This window comes from Microcebus murinus, chromosome 16, assembly GCF_040939455.1.
Source record: "Microcebus murinus isolate Inina chromosome 16, M.murinus_Inina_mat1.0, whole genome shotgun sequence".
In the NCBI taxonomy this organism is placed as follows: domain Eukaryota; kingdom Metazoa; phylum Chordata; class Mammalia; order Primates; family Cheirogaleidae; genus Microcebus; species Microcebus murinus.
Genome location: NC_134119.1, coordinates 37594786 through 37610935, shown reverse-complemented (window position 1 = coordinate 37610935; position 16150 = coordinate 37594786). Strand labels below are relative to the sequence as shown.

The following is a 16150-nucleotide window of genomic DNA, read 5'->3' as shown; positions in this document are numbered from 1 at the left end:
CTGTTGTATACTCCTCATTTTCAAGAATCAATCATGATCTTTCTTTTAGTCTTCTACCACAGTACTATGAATAGATGTTCAAGAGATTATAGAGAAGATTGGAATACTCTAGTAATTATTAAATCAAGATTGGGCAGGTCCCTAGGTCTCTTTTCCTTGGACAGGTAAAGAAACTGCAGTCTATCCTGAAACCAATGATGCTTCGGAGGCTAAAAGATGATGTGGAAAAGAACCTTGCTCCCAAACAAGAGACGATCATTGAGGTAGAACTGACCAATATCCAGAAAAAGTACTACCGTGCCATCCTGGAGAAGAACTTTTCCTTTCTGACCAAAGGAGCAAATCAGCACAACATGCCCAATCTGATCAATACCATGATGGAGCTGAGAAAGTGCTGTAACCATCCCTACCTGATCAATGGTAAGTCAGGACATTAGGGAGTACCTCAGGACTGGCATAGGCCTCTGCCAGAAGCTAATGATAGTCCAAAAACTCATGTATTGGCTTCCCGTTGTATGCTAGAATGATGTATGTGCTTTCACTTTTTTACAGAGTAGAAAACTGAGGTTCAGAGAGGTTGATGGATTTGCTTAAGCCATCTAGGTATTAAGTACACACAGTGCCAAGTTTTGAACTAACTTGTATCGACACTCTGCCTCACAGTACATACTCAGCTTGGCAGAAGGTAGATACCACTCATCAGATGCCCTTTATTTGCTCAAAGTCTAGCCCACACTTTCCCACTGAGGATAGGGAAATGTATTACTTAGTTGAATGAATGAAAATGCTACAATGAGATTAAAGTTTTCTGCAGACAAATTAATAGTTAATTGGTTAGAGAAGATGTTGGAAGGTTTTTTTTACAATAAAACTTTTGGAGAAAGTTTTCAATCAAAATGTGACTTGGATTCTCTTACAGCTAGTCTTTGTGATGTCAAGAGGTGTGAAGGTCTTTTTGTTGCCAACTTTCTGGGAAGGTTTCTTTACTTGAGTGAGTCAGTTTAGGTTAGGACTTGATATGTCAAATCTTGTCTCCTTTGGTGAGACTTCCCAGGAAAGCCAAGGCCCTGTGTTATCTACAAGATGGCCCTGCTGTTGCTGCTGAGGGCAAGACCAGGGACGCACACCTAGCATCTCCTCACTAGGGCCAAAGAATTCACTTCATTTGCCCCAGGTTCTGCAAAGCAGAGAGCAACTTTTACCATTATGTTTTGTTCAAAGAATAGTTTTGTTCCATTCCTTTTCAGGGGCAGAGGAGAAAATTCTGGAAGATTTCCGAAAATACCACAGCCCTGATGCCCCTGACTTTCAGCTGCAGGCCATGATTCAGGCAGCCGGGAAGCTGGTGCTGATCGATAAACTGCTCCCTAAGCTGATTGCAGGTGGCCACAAGGTACTCATCTTCTCCCAGATGGTGCGCTGCCTCGATATCCTGGAGGATTATCTCATCCAGAGAAGGTGAGACTTGTGTCAAAGCTCTGCATCCAACACTGCAGGAAGTTCCTTTCATTTGATGTCTTTTTGACCCATTCAAAAATTATGTTTCAATAACAGCAAAACATTCAAAAATGGAGAAAAGGACTCTCCTCTGAAAGATTGACTAAAATTCAGAGTTAGATTTTTATGACCAAGTATACTCAAATTTAAGTGTCTGGAGTGAATTTCAGAGCCTATAACATGGAGTCCTTGCTTTAAAAAAATCCTATATGTTTATTTATATTCACTTTGTTTGGAGGAAACAGAGTTCAAATAGCATTAGAAAGGATTAAGAAAATAATGTATTTACATTTTTGTTGCTTTATAATGATGATAGAAATATATCCTGGAAATTTATCACTATATCAAGTTTCTAAAAGAGCATACGCTGGCAACTCACAGAGAAAGAATTTAGGGATATTTTATGTCCTTTCTCAGAGTCCTCTAAGTTTTGCGATATACTAGTTATGGTATCCCTATTTATTTCCTTGTTTATATTCCTATAATTCCTTCAACCTAAATTCATGCAGGGGAAAAGTCTGGTGTTATATGGGTTATTTGGATTCTGTGTGGGAACTATATTTGTTACATTATACCTGGTATCTTAGATTTTCAGTCATTATGATACATCAGTGATCTAAAGATTATAAATGAGTTTTTAAAATTTACTCTTAATGATGGAAGACTTATCAAGGTTATAGAAACTAGTAGCCCAGGCATTGCTAAGTTTAAAGAAAATCTTGGTTTTCATAGCAAATCTCAAGTGTCTTAACATATGTTCTTATTCTTTTAAGATTCTGTTTGTCCATACACATCACATGTATTTTATAGAAAGAATATTAAAGGAAATGACAAATTTAATTATGGGTATGCTGACATTTAATGTTATATAAATAATTCTTCAAAATCTGGTTAGGCAATGAAAGAATTCCTCAAAGCTTTGTAATAGAGATTTATATGTAAAGAATTCTTGAGTCTTGTGTTATAGGAATAAATCGAAACTGATAAAGCAGCTTTGTAGTCTATACATTCATTATAGATTAGCAACCCATTGACAGAGCACTTGTTTCTTATAAATATATTATCTTACTCTTCAAAATATGTACAACTATTAGTTTGCAGATTTTTTTAAAAGAACCTCCCAAAATGAGTAACAATATATTTAACAGACTTTTGGTAAGTACAAAAGTCTGTGTTTAGCTCCTTTTTATCCTTTTTCCTTTATTGTTTATTGTTCATTTTGTGTTCAGACTACTTAAGCATTATGGTTTCTCTTGAAAATACGGAAACACATTACACCACCACATGCACAACTTCTCATTCATGCTTGGGGTTTGTCTTTTCAGTCTTCTTTCTTTCTGCATACATACAAAGGTTGTCTGGAAAATATCTAGCCGTTGTTAATATATTTTTCATATTACATGGCTGGATACTTTCCAGACAGCCCTCTAATGTTTAGCTTTATACATTCGACTTTTGTATCATATTTTATTTTCTGTAATTATTTTTATAGTATAAAACTTTGATAATCTGCATGATATTCTGTCTCATAGGTTTCCAATTTTTCATCATTATAAGGGACTATGAATGAATATCACTTTATAGTCATTGTGAATGTTTTCAGTTATTTCCTTAGGATAAATTCTGATGTGCTTCTTTTTTTTTTTTTTTTTTTTCCTTTGAGACAGTGTCTCGCTTTGTTGCCCAGGCTAGAGTGAGTGCCGTGGCGTCAACCTAGCTCATAGCAACCTCAAACTCCTGGGCTCAAGCAATCCTACTGCCTCAGCCTCCCAAGTAGCTGGGACTACAGGCATGCACCACTATGCCTGGCTAATTTTTTCTATATATATTAGTTGGCCAATTGATTTCTTTCTATTTATAGTAGAGATGGGGTCTCGCTCTTGCTCAGGCTGGTTTCGAACTCCTGACCTCGAGCAATCTGCCTGCCTCGGCCTCCCAGCGTGCTAGGATTACAGGCGTGAGCCACCGTGCCCGGCCCTGATGTGCATTTTTGAAAACATTTGATATATAAACTATTTCCCAAACACCCTCTAGTAAGTGTTTTATTTATGTCTTTCAACACCATATGAAAATGCTTTTTTCCATATTCTTATCAATATTGTTTTTGCCTCTTTATTCTTGGTAATTCAGTAAGCCAAAATTAAGATCTCTTATTTTAATTTGCATTTTTGATTACTAAAGAAGATGAACATTTTTTCATATTTATTAGCTATTTATGTTTCTGTTTGTGGATTGCTTATTCATTTTCTTCCTCCATTTTCAGTTGCTCTTGAACTCTTCATTTATAAGTATATAAAAATTGTTTACTTGAGAATATGTTGCAAATATTTTCCTCAATGTTGTTTTGCCTTTTAATTTTGTTTATGGATATGAGTTTTTGTGTATTTTATTTTTAAATGTTCTAAATTTTATAATAGTCAAATCATTGTCTTAGAACAACTTTAAGCCTAAATCCTTATTTATGCTTAAACTTAAGCTTAAATAAGCAAATTAATATACTTTAAAATGGTGCTTCCACCCTTCAGCCATACCATGTAAATATTCTGAAGTACTTTCTTTTCATTTTTCACCCCATCTGCATCTAGGAGTGTTCTTTTGGCCTTGCTATTGTCATTACTTTTCTCTTTTTAATTTAGTTTTTATTTTTCTCAAAACAAAATTTAAAGAGTCATTGTATTAAACTTATAAACAATTGCATTTCCTAATTCACTCTTCCCCTTTCCTAGTTTCCCATACCCCAGAAGCAATTACTTCCAACTCTTTGTGCTATTTCATTTGGTATTTATAGCTATATCTAAATAATGTCATTAGTTATAATTTCTTGATATTTTTCAGTTTTAGGTAATATCTGTTCTATGAAAGATGAGTATTTAGCCTTCTTTCACTGCCCCTCATAACCACCATGCATGCAACTTCCTGTCTTCCCATCTTTCCAGTATGCCACAAAATACTTTGGGATAGAGTAATATTCATTGTTTATTATGACTGAATGAAATTGCTAAATTACAGTACAGCCACGCAATATGCTGTTTAATTTTCATTCTTGCCCAATTTTTATTTTCTCTGAACTAAAAATTATCTTTTTGATTGTTTATTTTTCTATATACTTATTATAATTCAGCTGCAGACTTTAACCTGGTTGTCTAAATCTCCTGTCATTATTTTCCAACACATTAGTCTACTTTTATTAGAGCCGGATCTCTTGAGACCTCCTTACCTGTTTCTCTCTGACCTGTTGCTCTTCCCATCTGGTACATAGTTGTCATCTGCGGTGTGCCTTCTTTCATCAAGCTGACAAGTTTCTTTTTTGAATCAAGTCTTGTTGGTGAATTCCATGTTGGAGCACTTCTAGTAGTTCCTGAGAAAGGATGAATGATAGGTAAATTTTGAGACATTATCTGAAAATGTTTTTAGTCTATCCTCATTCTTTAGTAATAGGTTGGCTAGATTTTAGATTCTAGGTTAGAAATCATTTCTCCACGGAATTTTGAGAGTGTTAATCCACTGTCTTTTAGTTTCCAGGTTTGGTATTGAGAAGATCAAAGTCCTTTACATTTCTGGTCTATGTATGTGATACTTTTTTTCTTTTTAGAAGTTTTGGTATTTTCTCCTTGAACCCTGTCTTACAAATTTTAAGATGAACTGTTTTCTTTTACTGGATACTAAATATTAATAGATTTTTACCATCTGAAATCTAAGTGAATTTAGTTCCAGAGAATTTTCTTTATCTTTCATTATTTTTCTTTTGTTTTCTTTTATTTGTATGTCAGATCTGGATTGAACACCTGATTTTTCCTTTTCTCTATTTTCCATCTCATCATCTTTTCTGTACCTTCTGGTAGTATTCCTTTACTGATGTTCCAACTCTGAACCTCTAGGGTTTTTGTTCTATAATTATATTTTTAATTTTCCAGAATGCTTTTTTTTTGTGATTTTTCAGTTTTTATAGCACCAGTTATTTCATAGGTACAGTGTTTTCTCTTGTCTTTCCAAGGTTTATCATAATAGAATTTTTTTTTATCTGTGTCTGCTTTCTCTAAGTCGTATTTTTTTCCTACATTTTTTAATGTATTTTTCATGTGAGAATTTTAGGTTAGCTTTTTTTTTTCCTTTTAGCACTTTAAAGTACTATTCCACTGTGTTCTGGCCCCCACGGTTTCTGGTGAAAAGTTCTGCAATCATTCAAATTACTGTTCCCCTGTATATAATTTGTTGATTTATTCTTTCTGTTTTTAAGATTTTTGTTTAATTTTTGGTTTTCAACAATTTGATTGTAAAAACTGTAGTTCATCCTGGTTACTGAGCCTATTGAATCTGCAAATGTCTTTCATCAAATTTGGGAAGCTTTTGGTCATTATTTCTTCAATTTCTTTTTTCTTTTTGCCCCATTCTCTTGTTTTGTTTGGCAAGAATCCATTTATCTTTGTATTTGACCTTTAGTTATTATTGCACAAGTCCATGGGCTCTCTGTTCTTTTTTGTTTTAATCGTTTTTCACTTTCTTACTTTGAGTTCTCTGTCTTCAAGTTCACTGACTCTTTTCTCTGTTATCTCCATCGTGCTTACTAAGCCCACACAAAACTTTCTTTTAGAGAGAGTATTTTTTAGTTCTAAGATTTCCATTTGATTCTTTGTTTAATAATGTTTTGTTTCTCTGGTGAGATTGCCTATCTTTTCATGCAGCACTTACATTCCTTTACTTCATTGAGCGTAATTATAATAGCTGCTTTAAAGTTCTTGTCTGAATTATAACATCACAGGTTTGACATCTCTCAATTGTCTTTTCCCTTGAGAAGAGGTCACATTTTCTGTTTCCTTCGGTGTCATGTGATTTTGATTTCTTTCTAGACATTATGAATACTATGTTGTAGAGATTTAGGATTCTGTTATATTGCTCTGAAATGTGGATGGTTTTTATTTGGAGGCTGTTAACTAGGTTAGACTCAAAGTGCAAACTCTGTCAACTCTCTAGAAGGTAGCAGCTTTTATCTCAGTTCAGACAACTTTAGTCTACTCCAAGCAAGTGAAAGGCACAGGTCAGCTGGAGACTTAGGTAGAATTTATACCAAGAGTTTGGGGTTCCCCATCTTTCTAGTTCCCGGGGAACAGAGTTGCCCCACGTCCTTCCCTTAATGCCTGTCAGAAAGATAGCAGCTTTTTATCAGAGCTATAGCTGACCTACACCCCTGACTCCATAACTGGCCTCCCCTCTGGCCAAAACCACATGTTTCTCTTCCCCCACAACATCTGCCTGCTTTTGTTAACTCTCCAGTGCCTTCAGGTAGGTTTTGCTGCCCATGTGTTCTGTTTTTATATTTTGTTCAGATCCTGTGATTGTCACTTGCTGGCACATTTGTGTGTTAGGACTGTGTCCCGCTATTCCAGATGCAGAGGCTCTGTGTTTCAGACCAGGCAGAGGCTTTCTTCCAGGTCTGTTGTCTAAGTGATCAAATGGGTGGGCAGCACTATGTTGCTTACTAGATACTCTGGATTTTTGTACGTGAGGCTTGTTGACTGTCGCTTTCACCCTCCATGTGTCAGTACTTTTCATCTGGCTGTACCATTTCACTGGGGACCCTCCAATGTCAGTATTTTGGCATCTTGTTTCTCCTCCTTTCTCCTGCCTAGAGGGTGGAAACTTAATTATATTCAGAGTTTATGGGGGTGGATAAGAAAGAGTGAGAGGTCTCAATATCTCTGTTTCTCTTCCTCTTTTTCATTAAGGTCTCTGTATACTTGTAACTGTGGTTAATATTTCCCTGAGTAGAAAGGATCAAGATCCTTTATTTTACCCTCTTCAAGGCCAGGGTGGGTGATCTAAATGCTAACTGACACTTCAACAAATATTCCAGCAGTTCCCCTGTTTTTAGATCCTCACCCCCACTTTCAGGGATGCCTAAGTGTCATCAATGTCTCATCCCTTCGGGTAGTGTCCAGTATTAAGTTAGGTTGTGTCTTGCCTGGGATTCTGCTTTCTTCAGATCAAATACCACTTGGCCTGCTTTCCAGCTTTACTGATTTGGGGAGAGGATTATGTTGTTTTTTTTTTTAAAGTCCTTTTACTGTCCCTTTAGTAAGGGTTTGGGAAGAACAAAGAATTAAATGTGCATGTTAATTAATAATCTTTGGCTGAATTTCTTTGATTTTCTTTTTTCATTTCAGTCTTCAGTCCTTCTGTAATTTTGGTAAATAGCATGTAATGGAAGTCTGATTTTCTTTTCTTTACAAATGTGTCTAATTTCCTAATTTTGTGTTTACCAAAATAGTCCATCTTTTTCTCCATTCATATAAAATACTGTTGATGAAATATACTGATATTATACATGCTGGGTATGTGTTCTTTTGATCGGTGCTTTCCTTCTTTTGCTCATATATTATTCCAGATGAACTTCAGAATTATTCTTTAAACCTATCTCTGAGTACTACAGCCCCTAACTCCAGGAAAATGTATGTATATATACATATACATTTATATATCTATATATACATATATCCATGTGTTGAGATTGTTATTAGCCTTTACATCTTAAGTAGGGTAGGACTGACATCTTTAAAAAATTAAGGAATGTGCTATTCACTACACTTACTCAGGTCTTTTATGTACACCATTGACTCATTAAATCTATACAGTGTCTACTTTGTGCTAGAACCTCCTAAAGTGTTACAAATATAGTGGTGAACAAAGCATGGCCTCTTCATGTTACTACCAATCCTGCATATTTATTATTGAATTTAATTCTAAGTATTTCATGTGTTTGTGGCTGTTGTGAATGGGATTTTTTTTAAACTCTTTATGTGTTCCAGCTGATTATTGCTGGAAGACGAGGCAGTTGTTCATTTCCCTTCAGGCCTTCTAAGGTCAACATTTCTTGTGCCAAAAACGTGTCACTGCTCTTCCCTCTAGGCCAGTCTCAGAGGCTTTTCCAAAGTGCCACCTGCTTCTTGTTGATACTTGACAGTGACTCAGATTCATAGTTCAATGAGCCACATCAGCTCCTAGGGATCTCGTTCAAAATACAGTTGTCGTAGAGGGTTAATTGCTGTGCTTAAGTTCACTGTGGAAAATTTTATAATGTCTGATTTCTTCATTCAGACTTACTAGCCCTCAAGGTTTTCTTTGTTTGTTCTTGAGCCTGTTTGCCTCTCCAGCTGTCCATCTGGTTTTGTTCCCGTTTAATTTTATGCCAGACTCTCATCCAGGAATTAGGGCATAGCCAGGGATCTGGTTCAGAAGTAAGGGGGGTGAGGGAATGATTTAAAAGAGCTCAAAGAATTTGATTTTATTTTAGTTTTTCATTCTTTGAGAGCACTCCCTCAAAACTGAACAAATGATAGAAATGAGAAAAATTGTTCCAACTATACTGTATAAGTTCTAAAAGTTATTAAATCATAGTGGGCAAAATACTGTTTCCTAATTTTGTGGAAATTTTTTTTCCCCTAAGGTGATGGCCAAGCTATATTATCACTTTTTATTGATTTCTCCTCCCCCTTAAGGCTATGCTAATTCCCATCTTCACTCTGATGCGTGGGTATCTAGCTCCCTTGTGGTGACTAGGGGTGTCCTGCTGAAGAGCATCGAGTTCTCTGTTCCCACAGCATTCATGTGTGTGGTGGTTGGGTTAGGGTGGCAGCGGCTGTTCTTTAATTGAATCTCAACCCTGTCTCTGACATCACATAGGTTGTTAACCTGTGAGTAGCCTGCTTCAGATCCTCCTCGGAGCATTGGTTTATCAAAACCATTTTGATACCCACGTACAGTTTCTGTTTCCACCTTCTGTTGGAGTAAGGAGTTTCCAAAGTTAACAAGTATTGCATTTGTATCTTTAATATCTCTAAGTTTTTAGAGACTTGCCTTGTGGCATTGAAATGTAGGGTATAGGGTGAAAGCTGTAAATCAAATGGATGTAGGTTCAACTCACCAGTTTGGCGACTGAGCAAGATATTTTGCTTGTATCAGGTTCTATGTTTTGTCTTGTTTTGAAGTTTCTTCAAGTGTAAAACGGGAATAATAGTAGAAACTACCTCACAGGATTATTGTGTGAATTAAATGTGATGATGCATATCATCACATTTAATTCACACAATGATGCGTATACAGTATCCGGCACAGAACTGACACTTAGGAACTTGCTACTAATATTATGGTTATTACAAATAGTGATATCTATAGAATTTCAGACATTAACCTTTAGTCTTTATGTTATGACACAAAATCTTTTTGGTTTGTCTTCATGGCAGTCTTATCACCACCACCCATTGCATTTGCTACTACAGTTTGCATATATTATTCTTGGGTGTATTATAATAAAAAGAAGAACAAACAAAAAAACTGCACCCTTAATTCCAGGTATGGTGGCATTGTGGTTTTGTAAAAGGAAGACAGCATTTTCAGATTTGTTTTTTTTGCTGTGTACATGTCGTTTATAAGTCTGAGTTGGTCAAGTTTCTTCATGTGTATTTGGGTGGTTTCTATACTTGACTTTTCTTCAAGGAAGTCAGGATTATATTGCCAAATGTAGTTTTCTAAAGCCATCCCCACAGAGTCATCTACCCCTGGAGTGTCTATACTTATTCTTTTGTCAGTTATTTATAGTTAGTTTTAGAGATCTGATTTCCCAAATCTCGGGCTACTGATAAAATTTTTGCCAGGATCCACAGTCTTGGCCATTTGTTGGGTTTAGGATGACTTTGCCCTTTTCTCACAAAGTTCCTATTACTTTTACTTCACCAACCAGTTCTTGCTTGTTGGTTAAAATTGGGCCTAGAGTAACATCCGCTTGTTAATTCATTTGTTGTCAAGGGATGAATAAGAAAAGAGTAAGACTCCAGCAGCTGTCCAGATTGCTGCGCTATCTTACTTCTGTGTTAATTGCATAATCTCCATCATAAAGGCCCCTTCTGTGCTTTCTCTCTGGGTGGACTGTGTTCCCATAACATTTTCATTTCTTACTCTCTTTCCTTTTACCCTTACCTACACCATGCATTCCACTCCTGGTCTTAACTTTCTACACAAGTGTATGCCTTCTTAATGATTTTCAGCTTTACCTCCTTAACTTTATTTTCCTCTAAATATTCCTCAGGTACTACTCCCACCTACCTCAAAAACCTTAACTGTGGTTTATCCCTACTTGCTTGGCTGTATACTGCCCAGGAGACCTTGGTTTCAGCTATAAACTTGGAGGTTTTGCTGTGTACCTCTAAAACTTTGAGGAGCTTGTTAGGCTAGAAATGACCTGCCTAGGCATAAAAAGATGGGCTTACAATATAGTCTTCTACCATTTCCAGTTTACCCCAAAGCTGCTGGAGACAGGTGTTAACTGTGAGTTCTTGTTATGAGCACTACTCAAAGTAGATATTTATGGCTTTTATTTGTTTTTCCTGGTCTTACAATTAGATTGAGTGCAAGTATAAACTGGGAAGTACTTGAGAATAAGTTGCTTTTGCAGTGGGGATCAATATTTTCTGTTTGTAATTCTTCTAGTCCTTCTTAGTTTGCAGCTGGTTTTTTGTTTTGTTTTTTGTTTTGAGATGGGAGACATGTTGCAGTGCAGTTTTAAGTGTCTACCCTGCTACATGTGTAGGGGGCGGGATTCCTTCTAGACTGCTGTCATTTGTTCCAAATTTAGAAGTGAGGGGTGTAAGGCTGTTGGTCAACAGCTTCCTGCATTGTTTGCTGTTCTCCATTGAAGTCATGATTAACGCCTGGGCTTTCGTTCATTTGGGTCCCCTCAGATACACCTATGAGCGAATTGATGGGCGAGTACGGGGAAACCTGCGCCAGGCAGCCATCGACCGGTTCTGTAAGCCAGACTCAGACCGCTTTGTCTTTCTTCTGTGCACCAGAGCGGGAGGCCTGGGGATCAATCTCACAGCTGCTGATACCTGCATCATATTTGATTCTGACTGGAACCCACAAAATGACTTGCAGGTAACCATTAGGATGATTGCTCTTTACCTTAGCTGCCCCTGCATCCCGGAACATCACGACAGGGCCTGGCATGGCTGTAGAGTGTCTGCCATGCTCCATGCAATGCTGTCAGCTAGATGACAGACTTAGGGCTTTGGTCAGGGGAGTGAAACCAAATGAAAAGTAAATGTCGACCCTTCCTACCAATCAGAAAGTGGTTCTTTCCTTTTGCTTTAAATAAAATGATGTTTCACAGTGGTAGCCTCCAAGTATAGAATAGAACTACTGTTTATTATCAGATATAAAGAAAGATACTAAGCTTGACTAATTCTCTAATTCTTGATACATAGATTGATTCTGGCATTTTCACTCAGTTTGTTTGTTAGATGGTCGTATGTCATATATGTCATATGTACAGTAAATGAGTTAACCCAAAGGAGTGGGAAAGTTCCATGGTATGGGAGGGGTAATGGGCACCCTCAGTAGTTCATATGCTTGCCATATAATTCAGAATGTTAGAGTTTAATATGTGTCCAGTTAAATGGCTTTGTGGATTCTGTTTTCTAGTTTTAACCAAACAAAATAACCGGTGGCTTTAAAAGATTACTGCTAAGACTAGAGTTAATACATTTTTAAAAACAAGCATAAACAAACAATAAGAAAATGGCAGAGTCTGGTTTAGAGTTCTTTTTTTTTTTTTTAATTTTTTTTTTTTTTTTTTTTTTTTGAGACAGCGTCTCACTTTGTTGCTCAGGCTAGAGTGAGTACCGTGGCGTCAGCCTAGCTCACAGCAACCTCACACTCCTGGGCTCAAGCAATCCTGCTGCCTCAGTCTCCCTAGTAACTGGGACTACAGGGACTACAGGCATGCGCCACCATGCTCGGCTCATTTTTTCTATATATATTAGTTGGCCAATTAATTTCTTTATAGTAGAGACGGGGTCTCACTCTTGCTCAGGCTGGTTTTGAACTCCTGACCTCGAGCAATCCGCCCACCTCGGCCTCCCAGAGTGCTAGGATTACAGGCGTGAGCCACCGCGCCCGGCCTGGTTTAGAGTTCTTCATCAACCCTGTTTCAATGTAAAAACAATGGCATTCTGACCAGATTGGACAGTAAGTCAGCCCAAAAGATTCTAATTTTTCAAGAAGACTATATATAATAGAATATAGGTTTATATCCATTATCATTAATGATAAACATCATCCTAAGTGTATATTGTATATATCTAGGGATGTTTACTAACACTAGAATTGTGAGTATATGGTGGGAAGGGTAGTTGGGTGGCTTAAAACCCGTTTCACAATACAGGTGATTGATCAAAAGAAGTTTGGAGGCCGCTATTTTGCAAGATTTAAGAGGTCCTCTAGACCCCTGGTCCCCAACCTCTAAGCTGTAGACCGGTACTGGACCGTGGCCTGTTAGGAACCAGGCCACACAGCAGGAGGTGAGCGGTGGGCTATCAAGCGAAGCTTCATCTGTATTTACAGCCGCTCCCCATCACTCGCATCACTGCATAAGCTCCACCTCCTATCAGATCAGCAGCTGCATTAGATTCTCATAGATGTGGAAACCCTACCAAAAACTGGGCTTGCAACAGATCTAGGTTGTGTGCTCCTTACAAGAATCTAATGCCTGATGATCTGAGGTGGAGCTGAGGCGGTGATCTAGTGCTGGGGAGAGGCTGTAAATATAGATTATCACTCGCAGAAAGGTTTGACTGCACAATAAATGCAATGCACTTGAACCATCCTGAAACCAGCCCCTCCACCCCTGCCTGTGGAAAAATTATCTTCCATGAAACCAGTCCCTGGTGCCAAAAAGGCTGGGGACTGTTGCTCTAGAGTATACTGCAAGGGAAGGTATGCAGGGAAGAGGGAGCTAAGCTGATGTTATCTGGGCTTCTTCCCTAAACACCCACTGCCATATAGTCATTCTGCTTTGTCTTTTTCACTTAATGAGTTTCCAGATAAACTTTTGTTTAAAGAAAGCAGTCTATGAGTTGAAAATCAGTGCTTTAAATTATTAAATTGGTAACAGTTGGCTAAAACTCAGGAAAAATAACATAGTCAATCATTGTAAAGCAAACTGTTCAACATCTACCTTCAAAAAAAACCCAGTGCTTATAAAAAGCTCACCATCAGTTCTTTCTACTGGTGAAGAGATGTTTGGATCAAAAGAGGTTGCTAGATAAAATGAATAACCAAGTGTTAAAGGAGTAACATATACTCAACACTAAAATAATAATAAGTAAAAACTAATATTTGATTAGCTCAGTATCAAGAACCTAATTAGGGTAACAATATGGTGGGGGGGACTTGCCTTTTCAGCCACTGTCTGATTTTTAGAACGGTTTTACTGGAATGCAGCCACACCCATTTGTGTATGCGTTATCTATGGTTGCTTTCATGTTGCAATGGCAGGCTTGAATCGTTGCAACAGAGATCTCAAAGCCAACAAAACCTAAAACATTTACTATCAAGCCCTTTACAGATATTTGCCAATCCCAAAACAGATGATTTCTTAAGTTCTTGACAGCTGTAAAATTCTCTGCTGCTTTGTGGTGGTCACCTGACTGTGAAAGCATGGTACCTGAGAGAGTGATGGTACAGAAGGCCAAAGTTGAGTGGCCAATTGGTAGCCATGTTAGCTGGAGGGACATCCAGGAGGGCAATCAGAAGCATGTGGCTGGCATTTGGAGGCAGGTCAAGGTTAGAAGTAGAGGTTTTGGAATCACCATACTTCACCTAGGTGAAGTCTAAACATTACCAGTTTAATAGGTGCAATGCCAAGAAATGGAAAAAGCAAGAAGGAGGATGTTCAAACCTAATGGAGAAGGGAGAGTCATCTGAAGTGACTGATTTATATGTGTAGCAACCAGAGAAGGTGGGTGGAGCTGTCCAGAATTAGGGTCTGGGAGAAGGGAGAGGCTTTGGAATACCTGTTTTTAATGTCCACTGCTGGGGAACTGGTAAGAAGTGAATTAAGAAATAACAGTCAAGTCCAAACTGAAATTGGATAGTGCAGATTTTTTCAGTGTGCTGAGTCAGTTTCTGAACTTCCTCTAATGCTCAGCCTGAATGAAGAAATGAAGAATAGCACTATAGATGAACCAAGGTGGGAGCTCATACAGAGAATGTAGCAAAGGTTACTGAATGAGAGGGTTAACATAAGTCAGAGGGAATTATCCTTCATTTTTTACAATGTCTAACCAAACTGGGTAGAAGTGAAATAATTGGGACATACAGCGTAATAGTAGGACAGGGAACCAGATCAGTGGTTATTGGAGAGTGGGATTGGTGGTAAAGAAGATATGATAGAAGAAGGTCCAAGTTCCAAGTCTCCTGCAGAGATGGAGCAAGGTTCTTGCTTACTTGGCTTGATGGGGAAGAGAGCAAGAGGGCTGGGGACTGCACACTTACTATGTGCAAACACACACTCCTACTCCCCTTGGCGTTTGCCCTTGCACCCAAGGGCTTTAAATATAAAATATTTATATCGGAGAGAGTCTGGAGACTAGGACCCTGAGACCATCAATTTTTCCTTCTAACATCCTCCTCCTTCTTCTCCTTTCCAGAAAAGTGAAGGTACAAATTTATTAGGATCCAGGATAAGAACTGAGTACTTCTTAGGAATAAGGATCTCAATAATACTATCATTTTATTTGGACTATCAAACGGAAACCAATTTTTAGGTCCCCCTAATGGGGAGATCTTATCTAGAAATGTCAGGTGAATGCCCCATCCTCTCTCAAAACTTGATTGTGTTTGTATTAGCATCCACATCTGTAAAAAATCCAAGGGTATCAAGTCACTTTTTCTCACCTTCATTTAGAAGATACAAGCTGTGATTCAATCCTGGTACTTCAGCAGCAGCAGGTGTTGTCTGGGTTTCCTGTAACATCTGAGGTTTAAAAAAGGGCAAAGGGTGATGGCAATAGCCTGAGTAGGAAAAAGAGTAACGAAAAACTGGCTTCGCTTCTTCTTTCTTCCTATTAGGAGGAAGCCAATGTTGCTGCTAGCCCTGAGGGCAGAAGCAGGCCTCTAGGGAATAGCATGATACTATGCCCCCCTCAGAGACCACAAGCACCTTCCTCTTCCATTGCTTCATGATCTCTCTGCTTCTTGTTCTTGGAGCTTTTTGCACCTGGAGTCAAGAGTTCCTTAGGGTTGAGCAGAATTCAAGGTAACAGTGGTAGGGCTGCACAGTTCCAGGTCCTTCCTATTCCTAAGGTCCCTGAAGGCAGAATGTAGGAAGCATGAGAGCAGATGTCCTGGCTGAGAGCACTGCCAAAGGGTAACGCAGCTGTTGTCTGTCTGCAGGATTTTGGAAGGGAGGAGGGAATCTAGCCTGAGAAGTCAGAGCCCCTTTCACACTCACCGGGAAGCAGACTCCAAGAGGCTGCCACACTGCTCCAGGAAGGAAAGGTGCTGGACCACATGCTGCTTCCTCTACTGCCACCGCATTGCTAGCACCCTCTATTTCTTGACAGTGTATATGCCTGGAGCTTGGAAGATTACATCTGTTGGATTTGCTTTTCTTTGCTATAAGAAAATAAGAATTTATAATTGCATACACAAATGCTCTGTTGTATAGTGCATCTATTTAATGAATATTTATTAAACACTAGGATATGACAGGCATTTTTCAACATACTGGAGACATACCAGTGAACTAGACCAACATTTTCTGCTCTCATGGAGCTTTTGTTTTAGTGGGGTTGACAGATAATAAATGAAGAAAATCAAG

The 16150-nt window shown here is 38.2% G+C and overlaps 1 protein-coding gene across 3 annotated transcripts in view; it reads left to right on the top strand.

Moving 5' to 3' along the window:
• The window catches only part of CHD6 (chromodomain helicase DNA binding protein 6), a 203002-nt gene that overhangs the window by 126612 nt on the left and 60240 nt on the right, over nt 1–16150 (top strand). For all 3 annotated transcript variants that reach the window (XM_076011121.1, XM_076011120.1, XM_076011122.1), the window contains exons 15-17: nt 165–420; nt 1248–1458; nt 11229–11424. In XM_076011121.1, coding sequence (XP_075867236.1) covers nt 165–420; nt 1248–1458; nt 11229–11424 — 663 coding nt within the window. The remainder of the gene's footprint in view (nt 1–164; nt 421–1247; nt 1459–11228; nt 11425–16150) is intronic.